The sequence below is a fragment of the Camellia sinensis genome, chromosome 14 (assembly GCF_055761805.1).
Source record: "Camellia sinensis isolate YWXY chromosome 14, ASM5576180v1, whole genome shotgun sequence".
Lineage (NCBI taxonomy): Eukaryota > Viridiplantae > Streptophyta > Magnoliopsida > Ericales > Theaceae > Camellia > Camellia sinensis.
The window spans coordinates 70,011,554-70,023,720 of NC_138974.1; the positions used below are offsets into that span (position 1 = coordinate 70,011,554).

The 12,167-nt window shown below is 37.5% G+C and overlaps 1 protein-coding gene and 1 long non-coding RNA gene across 3 annotated transcripts; both read left to right on the top strand.

Moving 5' to 3' along the window:
• Positions 1-1,512: 1,512 nt before the first annotated feature.
• Positions 1,513-2,008, top strand: LOC114260422 (uncharacterized). Its single transcript, XR_014350185.1, has 3 exons — positions 1,513-1,618; positions 1,712-1,767; positions 1,879-2,008. It is a non-coding gene; the product is annotated as an uncharacterized LOC114260422 (long non-coding RNA).
• A 4,672-nt stretch (positions 2,009-6,680) lies between these two features.
• On the top strand, positions 6,681-11,639 carry LOC114260409 (sucrose synthase 6). 2 transcript variants are annotated; one of them, XM_028200504.2, is made up of 16 exons: positions 6,681-6,736; positions 6,949-7,012; positions 7,448-7,580; positions 7,786-7,940; positions 8,071-8,263; positions 8,341-8,459; positions 8,541-8,757; positions 8,855-8,950; positions 9,052-9,225; positions 9,319-9,435; positions 9,542-9,708; positions 9,782-10,006; positions 10,122-10,688; positions 10,788-10,926; positions 11,004-11,167; positions 11,374-11,639. In XM_028200504.2, exons 2-16 carry the CDS (start codon positions 6,993-6,995, stop codon positions 11,525-11,527), a joined length of 2,640 nt encoding a protein of 879 aa, XP_028056305.2. In that variant the 5' UTR covers positions 6,681-6,736; positions 6,949-6,992; the 3' UTR covers positions 11,528-11,639. The 2 variants fall into 2 exon arrangements, with proteins under 2 accessions (XP_028056305.2, XP_028056304.2); XM_028200503.2 differs by lacking the exon at positions 6,681-6,736 and having other exon boundaries at positions 6,815-7,012.
• The last annotated feature ends 528 nt before the right edge of the window (positions 11,640-12,167 follow it).

Genomic DNA, 12,167 nt, shown 5'->3' on the forward strand with positions numbered 1-12,167 from the left:
CGTGACATTTAAAAAAAATAAGAATAGAGAGTGTAATATATGTACGAGGGTCAAAAATTAAGAATAAATATTAATTTTATTATTACATGTATAATTTTTTAAAATTAAAAAATTAGTGTTCTAATTCTGCCAGTGCGAAACATTAGGGTGTGATGTCTAACAATCATACCTATTACCTTAGAATATGGTAAGTGAGAGATAAAGAGTTGAAACTGATGGAGTAAGTAAGTGAGAGATAAAGAGTTGAAACTGATGGAGTAACGTGGAAACCTTAAATTATAATCTAATTATGTTAACTTACTAATATTATCTTTGACACAAAAAATCTAAAATAAAATTCTGCGGGTACAGCTCAGCAATTATGGTGCGCACAGTATCATATACTCCACACCTCAAACTGTCATTCGGCGGTTAACTTCTTGAACTTGGTTCTTTCAGAATCAAGAACCTGACTCACCGGCCACATTCTTTCCTCTGTTCTGGTAAGTATCAATTCAACCCAGCCAATGCTCTGTTTCATATTCATTCATTCATTCTACAATTTAAACTGTTAGTAGTTCATAGTCCCAGTAACTTTATTTTCTTGAATTTGATTACTTTCTCTATCTGAAGAAGACTTAGTGCTTTCAAAGCTGTTTGAAGAAGATGGATCAAGACCCTCCTCAACCCTCTACATCAACACCCTCCTCAACAATGGCTCAATTCCCTCCGCATGTCCATTTCTTCCTCTGCCGTCAATGCAAAATCCACATTGCCTTGACCCAAGAGTTCGTTTTCAGGGTATGAATACTCTGTGTGTGTTTTAATAATAACAGAACCATCTTAATGTTTCTGAATTTAATCAAGATTTGCATGTCTTTGTTGTTAAAATTGTTCCAATTTGAGGGTTTAATTGCTTTTATGACGTTATCAACAAATATTTAATATAAGGGTTCTTTATTATGGGATTGAACCAAAAATTATTGTTCATTTCAATTTCATTGAAGAACAATCTTGGACTATTATTCTTTAAAGCATGACCGAAAATCAAAGAAGGGCCTGTGTGTGTTTTGAACCAATTTAATTTCTCCAGAAGGGTTGTGTCCTGGGTAATAAATATATAAAAAAAATTCTCAAAATACTTCAAGATTGTAACTGAACTGCCCAGAATCATTTCATATTAGCTTGTTTTAGATTACAAGAGAAATCTGACTTCTTTTTAATTATCTACTTGGGCTCTTCTTTTCTTTAGCTAGCTCATCAGCATCACAGATCCTATTAAGCAGAAAGCAAATCTGTGTTCTAACTCCTGTTTTCAATCTGCTTTCCAGGACATAATGATTGACGCGGGCATCTTAAAAAATGTGTAAGTTCTTTAGATAGCTCTGAATTCTGATTAAAGATTAGTGCTAGATCTTGTTTTCATACCTCCTCGAGATAAATTCCGATCTCTGTTGTAATCTTGATCATTTTCTTTCTTGCTAATCTGCATTGCATCTGCTTTGGTGGCAACTTTAATCCTTTGTTTTGCAGTGTCAATGTGGATGTTGCTGGCCCAGAAGATTATCGTGTAGATCATGGTAACACCGTTGCTGATGTTAACTGTAACCGTTGCAAGACTCCTTTCGGTTGGAAATATGTAAGAAACGCGAAGTTTCTACCATTTTTATGAGATTCTCTATATATCTGTTCTCACATATTGACTAAAAAACAAAATGCTACTCTATATTAGGTTTTAGTACCAGAGGAAACCATAATACTCAAAACTGGAAGTTTCCTACTGCATTTGTAAGTTTTCAGTGTATGTATATATGGTTTTTAAATTATTTATTTATTTTTTATTTTTTATGTACTTCAATTTTGATATTCTTATTGATTTGTTTCAAAATCTGTGAGTAGGAACAAGCTACTGATGTGGGATGGAAAGAATATGCTGTATGCAGATACAAATGAGCCTGTTAAAAATGCTTGAATTGTGGCCGTAGGGAAGACATTTGCAACGACAGCTGATGGAGGACAGCTCATATACTGTAGAAATTTAATGTATAAAGAGAAATAGAGAATTGTATTATTGATTGATATAATGTTGATTGATATATACTGTCTATTACAAAATGGTTCCTTATATAGATGTAGGTGTAGTGGATGGTGTGTAGTGGATGGTGATAGTGGTGTAGTGGGTTAGGTTTAGTGGAGTAGGTGAGGTGGTAGTGGTGTAGTGGGTTAGGTTTAGTGGAGTAGGTGAGGTGGTAGTGGTGTGTAGTGGATGGTGATAGTGGTGTAGTGGGTTAGGTTTAGTGGAGTAGGTGAGGTGGTAGTGGTGTAGTGGGTTAGGTTTAGTGGAGTAGGTGAGGTGGTAGTGGTGTAGTGGGTTAGGTTTAGTGGAGTAGGTTTAAGTGGGTGAAGTAGGTGGAGAGTAGGTGGATTTTAACAGCCCCCGCAAACTCAAGGGGGATAGGAACTAACCAACTTGAGTTTGGAGAGAGTAACAAAACAAGAAAATAGATAAAAATAAAAAAGGATAGGAGACACTGTATGGTCGTGTCAGACCATTGGTGAAGACACTGGATGGTGGTGTCATAACGTTGTAGAGGACACTGTATGGTGGTGTCATAACGTTGTAGAGGAAACTGTATGGGGGTGTCATAACGGTGTAGAGGACACTGGATGGCGGTGTCAGACCGATGTAGAAGACAGTTTATGGGGTCATGTCGGACCGTTGTAGAAGACAGTTTATGGGGTCATGTCGGACCGTTGTAGCAGACAATGTTGTGACAGTTGTTGTAACAGTTTACGGAGTCTTGCTGGACCCTTGTAGAAACTAACCGGAATCAATGTCGGGACAGTTTACAAAGTCTTGTCGGACCCATGAAGGAGCTAACCGGAATCAATGTCGGGACAGTTTACAGAGTCTTGTCGGACCCTTGTAGAAACTAACCGGAATCAATGTCGGGACAGTTTACAGAGTCTTGTCGGACCCATGAAGGAGCTAACCGGAATCAATGTCGGGACAGTTTACAGAGTCTTGTCGGATCCTTGGAAAAGCTAACCGGAATCAAATGTCGGGACAGTTTACAGAGTCTTGTCGGACCCTTGTAGAAACTAACCGGAATCTATGTCGGGACAGTTTACAGAGTCTTGTCGGACCCATAAAGGAGCTAACCGAAATTAATGTCGGGACAGTTTATAGGGTCATGTCGGACCGTTGTAGAAGTTGCACCCTCAAAAGGTGTGCCCAATTTTGTCAAAAGGCGTGCCATCAAAAGGCGTGCCCAATTCATCAAAAGGTGTGCCGGACATGATGGCGAGGCACGTGGGCGCCTTGGCTTGCACGCCCGTTTTGTCGTCTAGTGGCAAGAGGCACGCGATACGCGTGGCTGCCTCGCTATTTAACCAAGGTTGATGCTGATGCTGAGGCTGAGGCAGACAAAAAAACTTCTGAAAATCCTCTGAAAACAACTCTTCCTTTGCTGAGAAAGAAACTCTGTAATACTCTGTAACCAACCCGTCTCTGAAACACTCAGCAACATGGCCTCTTCTTCCCGTTCAGCTACCCAGAACATGGCCTCCTCTTCCCGTGGTCTGCTCACGCTTTTTCCAGAACTGAACGAGTCCACAAGAGAAATAACTGGTGCGGTGGCCAGTGAACCTCAACCAAACACCTCTGGTTTTGCTCCGTTGAACTTTCCGATGCGGTCGGTGGAGCAAAAAATGGCGGTGCAGTCGGATGTGGAGGCCAATCAGTATACCTTGAAGTCATGTGTGGAAACCATGACTGCGGTTACAAATTTGTCGAACCGGCTGCAGAGTAGGACAAATGAGGTGCAGCAGTTAAACGCCCAACTGGCTCTGCTCCAACGCATGTATAAAGATGCGCGAGCAGAGATAAGTGTGCTGAAAGCAGAAAATAAGGAGCTGAAGCGGAAGGCCACCGTGATGTTCCGATTTGGAGGGCCGCCATATGCTGCAGTGGAGGAGCAGGGTGGAGTGATCGTGCCCAGTGGAGTGGGAAACACGGAGGCAACACCGTCAAGGGCCGCCCAGGACGGAGGCAAGAAGAAAAGACCTGCAGCAGAGTAGAGAAGAAAATCCTGCCTGTGGATGTGGTTGTTCTGTTTTTTTTTTTTTTTTTTTTTTTTTTTTTTTTATTTTTTTGGTGTAAAATTGTGATCGGGGTTGATCCCTTGATATGAATAAAATGAGTTTGGTGTGCAGTTTCGTCTTCTTCCCGTTTTTTTTTTTTTTTTTTTTTTTTTTTTTGTGTAAAAATAAAAATAAAAGGAAAGAAAACAAGAGATAAAGAAAATAGATAAAAAGAATTGGTAGATGGATTATATGAAAAACATCAGTGTGGGAAATGAAATAAAATAAAATAAAGAGTTGAAAAAAGCAGAGGTGGGTGAATAATATAAAAATAAAAAGAAATGAAAAGAGGGGGACAAAAGTTGGTGTCTGGTGTGATGATAAAGAAATAAGAAAAGAACTTTGTTTCTAAAGGGGGCGAGCTTCTTAAACGCACCAGGAAAGGAGCTCTCCACTTTGTCAATGTTCAGAATGTGTAGAAAAGAAACGGAATAGATTAAGGTCCGGCGGACGGCTAAGGTGAGGTTGCCGCCCGCCGGTGAAGCGAAAAATATTAGGTTCTAAACCTGCTCTGATACCATGTAGAAATTTAATGTATAAAGAGAAATAGAGAATTGTATTATTGATTGATATAATGTTGATTGATATATACTGTCTATTACAAAATGGTTTCTTATATAGATGTAGGTGTAGTGGATGGTGTGTAGTGGATGGTGGTAGTGGTGTAGTGGGTTAGGTTTAGTGGAGTAGGTGAGGTGGTAGTGGTGTAGTGGGTTAGGTTTAGTGGAGTAGGTTTAAGTGGGTGAAGTAGGTGGAGAGTAGGTGGATTTTAACATATACATATAGTATCAAATTCATCCATTTTTCGGTTACTCGTAAAATTCTGTTTTGGTGTTTTCTGTGGCTCACACGATACTCCATATGGAAGAAGAGGCATAATAAAACCACTAGTTGTTGTTAGAAGAAAGGGATTGTTTGGTGTTTGATCTTTTTCACGGTTTTGGATCAGTAAGCAATACTCTGTATGGGCTTTTTCTATCCGTGTACTACAATTTCTGTTATCTGCTTAGGATCTGTGATGAACATGTTTCAGCTGTTATGATAGAAAGTAGATGTTAGACCATGTTTGAAGTATTGTATAGCTTTATCTGCATATATTTTGCAATTAGCTTTTCTTTCTATTATTTGTTCTGTTTTTCTTTCTATGCCATTTAAAATATAAGGATTTTGAACATCTGTGTTTGGATAGAGAGAAATTAGGGGAATGTCAGTGCGAAAGTGACAGACTAAAAGATTAGAACTTCATAAATTCTCCATCAATTGCATGACATGAAGATTGGAAATGGAAAAAAGGCAACGACAAATTTGACAACCCTTTGTATGATTTTCATTCCAAATAAAGAGTCCAAAGAAATCAGTGTCTGACAATTGATCTATTTGTGCAAACCAACTGTCAGTGATGGTTAAGGGAGATTTGAATGATTTTCATTGTTATTTTTGAATACACCCAAAAACAGAAACTGAAATGGTTTTTGAAAAAATTTCAGACTTTTTTAAAACTCCATTTAAAGCTTATTTTTGAACAAAAATAATAACAATGATTTTTTTTTAACTTTTTCAATCTTTTGGTTTTTGAAAACAAATTTCTTTATTTATTTTAATGAAAACAAAAAACAGGGGTACTTTTTTCAAATTAGTAAATCAAGTTGAATAGATTGACTTGACTTTTTTTCCCCCCTTCTATTTCCTATCATCAAGTTCACTTGAATTGTTCAATGTATTATAATTTGGAGAAAAGGACTTTATAAATTGTTATGAAACAAAGAGTTGTTTGATATAATCTATGATCCAAGCACAGACTAAGTGTTCAAAATCTGATTTTTTTTTTTTTTGGTGGATCGTATTAGGTGCATAATTTAACATGCATCATAAATCCACTTGATAAGCTATTTGGATTAAGTCAAAGACACTTGACTTGTAATGACATACTGAGTAGTCTAGAGGGATGCTGGAAATTTTAATTTTAAGAAATAAATTAATTCATCATGAATTTTAGAATTTAACATTCATCGGTATTCTCAGCCCCAATATTTCACCAATAAAATTTCTTGGCTCTTAATTATCAGTTTTCCCCCCCATCAAAAAAGCATCAGCTTTTATAACAGCTCGAATATGTGTGATTATCAAATATATTGGGGTTAATTTCACATTTTCATTTTTTTGGAGACAAATGCGATAAAATGAAGATGTTAAGATTATTTGATCGAGCTAATATTTTCATGAATGATATACACGGATGACTCTAGTAGTGAAATTCATGTTATAACTATGTCACTTACGACCGGCCCCAAGTCCAAATATTTCAATGATTTTTGTACTTAGTTGTGAAATTCATGCTTTAACAACTAAAAAGTCTAAAATATAGAACTAAAACTAGTTAGAACTAGTATCTTTCATGCTGAACTATTTTTTATAATCGGTTTTGTTCCTGATCTCATTTTTTATTTTTTGTTTTGTCTAAGCAGCTTGGGTTTCTGTCTGGGTATGCTTGTCAATGATTGGTTGGGAAGAAAAGAATAAAAAGTTCATCCAACTTAAAGGATTATCTAATTAAGAAAACATACTTTTCCTCTACTTCTCATTCCTATAAGTCAAGTAATATTGTGGGGAAAAGGTAAATCTCCCAGATTTGCTTTTCACGATGTTGAATTCCTTTCTTTCATTAAGTCTTTTCTTTCCTACACTCCGCACCAAGGAATTTCCTTTCTCTTTCTCTAACTAGTCCACCTAGATTTCCCTCTCTATATATACCAAGAAGCATTCTTGGGAATTCAAAATCATTCGCACTTTCGAAATCTAACATTAGAATGGCTTCAAATATTGCAGTAGTTGACAGCTTGTCCGACGCTCTGAGACAGAGCCGTTACTACATGAAGAGATGCTTTTCTGGGTATTTACTTTTTTTTTTTTCTTCATTTCTTCCCCCTTGCATATATAAGATTAGCTGGGATAATTTATTCTGGAGAAGGGTATTTTAGTCATTTTGTAATGAAAGTTTTATCTGTGATAAATTGTGCTACATTCTATTGGGAAAAAAAAAGTCCCACATATGTTCATATAAGGGAGTTTGGGATAAGTATCTCAAAATTTTACCAAGGAGAGTATTTTAGTCATTTTGTGATGAAAATTTTATCTTGTCCTACATTCTCCCCACATATGCTTGATAAAAGGATATTTGAAATAAAATAGTTATATTCTACACTCATTTGCGAATCAAACATGACCTCATTGACCTAAACTTTGCCATGCAAACCATGCGAAGTTCACTAATTATTTAGCTTGGCTAACAAAATAGGAATTTTTGTTCTATGTCTGGAAAATCAAGGTTTGTAGGAATGGGGAGAAGGTTGATGAAACCCCACCAAATAATGGAAGTAATAGACAAAGCAATCGAGGACAAGCGTGAAAGAGCCAGAGTTTTGGAGGGTTTACTCGGCCAAGTCTTCAGTTCTACCCAGGTTTTAAACTTACTCCCTCTCCCTCTACATGTACATCTCTACATATGTACATGTACATACAACAATAATGCTATAGAAAAGTGCACAGAAACATCTATATGAGGTCTAGACTACCGTAAACCACAAATTGATCCTATTAGCATTAAAGTACGTACAATACACGTCTTTGTGCGAACTATAAGTAATTTCATTTGAACTTTTACAGGAGGTGGCTATAAATCCACCTTACGTAGCTTTGGCAGTCAGACAGAGCCCTGGTTTTTGGGAATTTTTTAAGGTGAACGCCAATAGTCTAGAAGTGGATTCGATAACAGCCAAAGACTACTTGAAGCTCAAAGAAATAGTGTACGATGAAAATTGGTGCGTGTGAATTTTATGTTTTTCTTATGATGGTTCATGATCATTGTCTTTTACTGTGTAATTCTTAACAAAAATTTCAAGACCTGTTTTTCTTAAAACAATTGTGCCGTAAAATGATTTTGATATGCAGGGCAATGGATAAAAATGCACTGGAAATAGATTTTGGAGCATGTGACTTCTCTACTCCTCGCCTAACCCTTTCTTCTTCTATTGGAAATGGAGTTGACTTCATGTCAAAGTTCATGACCTCAAGGATTAGTGGTGATCTTGAACGTGCAAAGCCTTTGCTTGAGTACTTACTTGCCCTAGATCATCACGGAGAGGTATCTAGACAAGTAATTTGAATTGAATGGCAATAAAAGATCCGATAATTCTAAGCTGATTTTGTTTCCATTTGCAGAATCTTATGATCAATGAGAATATCAACACAGTTTCCAAGCTTCAGGCAGGCTTGATCGTGGCTGATGTTTACGTTTCTGCCCTCCCAAAAAACACTCCTTACCAAAATTTTGAGCAGAAGTAACCATTTCTTCTATGTTCACTGTAAATTATAGTTCTTGTGATCTCATATATTGTGCAAACCTATTTTTGTATTTTCAGGCTTAAAGAGTGGGGGTTCGAGAAAGGGTGGGGAGAAAACGCAGACAGAGTTAAAGAGACAATGAAGATCCTTTCAGAGATACTACAAGCACCGGACCCAATTAAAATGGAATCGTTCTTCAGAAGGCTTCCAAATATATTCAAAATCGTGATCTTCTCAGTCCATGGCTACTTTGGCCAGTCTGATGTCCTTGGCTTGCCTGATACTGGTGGCCAGGTATATAACACAACCAGTCACATTAGTATGAGCAATAGTACATACATACAAAGCTCGATGTACAACCAGGACTAACAGGCTTTTGAATTTTCAACAGGTTGTTTACATTCTAGACCAGGTGAAAGCTTTAGAGGAGGAATTGCTGCTGAGAATTAAGCAGCAAGGACTGAGTGTGAAGCCTCAGATTCTTGTGGTGAGCGATGCATAAAATTCACCAAGAAATGATTTAATTGACCAAGAGAAGATAGGTTTAAGAGTTTATAAGTCTTTCTTGCTTTGCTTATATGTCCACAGGTGACTCGTCTCATACCAGATGCAAAAGGGACTAAGTGCAGCGAGGAGATTGAGCCTGTCCTCAACACGACACACTCCCACATCCTTAGAGTCCCATTCAAGACAGACAAAGGGGTTCTGCACCAATGGGTATCCCGGTTTGATGACTACCCTTACCTTGAGAGATTTACCCAGGCACGCACCTAAACTTTTCAATCTTCAAGTTCCATGTAAAAAATGTATATGCATTAGCATTTGTGTTCTTAATTCTCTCTTTCCCATTTCTAGGATGCTACTTCTAAGGTCCTCAAGCACTTGGAATGCAAACCAGACCTTATACTTGGGAACTACACTGATGGAAACTTGGTGGCATCTCTAATGGCTAGCAAACTTGGAGTCACTCTGGTTAGACCACTTGTCAAGTAGTTTATAATCAATTTTAGAAATCGCTTTACGTTCTATTCGTTATTGAGTCATAAAGGATCTAAAGTTCAGCATGCTTCAAACCTAGGGAACCATTGCTCATGCTTTGGAGAAGACTAAGTATGAAGATTCTGATGTCAAATGGAAAGAGTTGGATCCAAAGTACCACTTCTCGTGCCAATTCACAGCAGACTTGATTGCAATGAATTCAGCCGATTTCATCATTACCAGCACATATCAAGAAATTGCAGGAAGGTTAGTTTGTTTGACGCAAAATTTTTGTCTCTATCATTGGTCAAAACTTACTTTTTTATTTTTGTAATTTCAGCAAGAAGAGGGCTGGACAATATGAAAGCCACCAGGCATTTACAATGCCAGGCCTTTGCAGAGTAGTTTCAGGCATCAACGTCTTTGATCCAAAGTTCAACATTGCTGCCCCAGGGGCTGAACAAGCAGTCTACTTTCCCTTCACAGAGAAAAACAAGCGATTCACATCATTTCATCCTGCCATTGAAGAACTACTCTATGCTAACAAGGATAACCACGAACACATGTAAGTCTATCCATTCCACTCATCTCATATCCCAACCCTCGTTTATACCTAAAAAAATAAAAACTAAAAAATAAACGAACTTTTGGTGTTAAATCTGAAACTGAATTTGGAACAGAGGATTTCTGGCAGACAAGAAGAAACCAATCATCTTTTCGATGGCAAGGCTTGACACGGTGAAGAACATTACTGGATTCGTTGAGTGGTATGGGAAGAACAAAAGGCTTAGGAACTTGGCGAATCTTGTCGTTGTTGCAGGGTTTTTTGATCCATCAAAATCGAAAGATAGGGAAGAAATTGCAGAAATAAATAAAATGCATACTTTGATTGAAAAATACCAACTCAAGGGTCAGATCAGATGGATAGCAGCTCAGACTGATAGGTACCGCAATGGAGAGCTGTATCGGTGTATTGCTGATACAAAGGGGGCTTTTGTGCAGCCTGCATTTTATGAGGCTTTTGGTCTGACAGTTATTGAAGCTATGAACTGTGGATTACCAACTTTTGCGACCAATCAAGGAGGACCGGCAGAGATTATTGTTGATGGGGTCTCGGGTTTCCATGTCGATCCTAACAACGATGATGAATCGAGCAACAAGATTGCTGATTTCTTTGAGAAGTGTAAGGTGGATGCTGAGTATTGGAACAAGGTGTCTCAAGAGGGTCTCAAGCGCATATATGAATGGTAAGAAGACCCTAAAAGATCTAAAGAATTTAGAAGTCTGTTATATGAATTTTTATTAAGAATTTGAAAAATCTAAAGAGTTAAATTTTCTAACTGCAGCTACTCGTGGAAGATCTATGCAAATAAGGTCTTGAACATGGGATCTTTATACGGGTTTTGGAGGCAATTGAATAAAGAACAGAAACAAGCTAAGCAAAGATATATTCAACTGTTTTACAATCTCCTATTCAGGAATCGAGTGAGTTAGTTGGACTACTTGTTTTTCCCATGAATTTATGGACAAACAAATATACTAAACTACGTACAATGTTACAGGCGAAGAGCATAGCCATCCCAAGTGCTGAAGCCCAAAAAACAGCACCAACTCCAACGACCAAACCCCAAGAAACAGCGATGCCAAAACCAAAAGAAACAGAAATACTAAAAGCACAAGAAACAGCAAAAACAGCAATTACTAAACCACCAGAACCTACGGCCAGGCATGTTTCCTAACTCTCACTGCAAATATGGGTTATAGTATGCAAGTTTCACAAACACATGAATTATGTGCACAAACATGATTTTTTGATCAACTATGTGCACAAACATGATCACTCATTTGTTGCCTCATTTTCTTATTTACATTTTGGATTTCACTTTTTAAAGTATTCAACTCTGCTTCAACTCAAAAGAGAATTGTGTGCAGGGAAACTGAGGAGCAGCAGCTTGCCTCCCCAAAAACTGATCGCGCAGGTTGCCCACGCTGTTCATGGGCCATCTTTTGCTTCTCTGTCTTTATCATTCTTTACACTTATATAAAGTATTATGGGTTATTCAAAGGACCATGGTCAAATGAGTGATTCTTCAGGAAGAAAAGTTAATAGAAACCTCAAATGTGTAAGCTCAATTCATCAACAAAATTTCCTTGCAGTCTTTATTTGACAGCTATTATATAGATGTTTCATGCTAAAACTTTAAGAGCAGTACTTCATTTGAAGCATGCATGCCTGAAAGGGTGTGGGAAGTTTTTGTGGATGCAATTTACAGGGTTTACGAAGTTTAATTTTTCAGTTTGCCACTTTCTCACTGACATTACCCTAATTTCCCTCTATCCAAACGCAGATGCTCAGAATCCTTATTATAAATGGCCTAGAAAAACAGAACAAATAATAGAAAGTAGGCTTAATTGCAAACATGGTCTAAAATCTACATTCTATCATAACAGCAGAAACATGTTAATCACAGATCACAAGAAGACAACAGAAATTGTAGTACACACATAGAAAGCGTCCATATAGAGTATTGCGTGCTTATGCTAAACCATGAAAAAATCATACACCAAGCAATCCATTTTGTTCTTGTAGGAGGGGGTTCGAGAAAGGAGTTGGAAAATTCGAAGATCTTCGAAGATCTTTGAAGAACAACTTCGAATTCTCTAGAAGATGATGAGAGGCTTAGATTCTTCAATGGTCTCAACTCAAGAACACAAAAACAAAGGAG

Excerpts from the sequence above, each read along its gene's own strand:
- LOC114260409 (XM_028200503.2), top strand. The coding sequence starts at position 6,930 with ATGGCTTCAAATATTGCAGTAGTTGACAGCTTGTCCGACGCTCTGAGA. Across the intron at positions 9,226-9,318 it reads ACCTTGAGAGATTTACCCAG|GATGCTACTTCTAAGGTCCT; the intron begins GCACGCACCTAA and ends TCCCATTTCTAG. Across the intron at positions 10,927-11,003 it reads ATCTCCTATTCAGGAATCGA|GCGAAGAGCATAGCCATCCC; the intron begins GTGAGTTAGTTG and ends ACAATGTTACAG.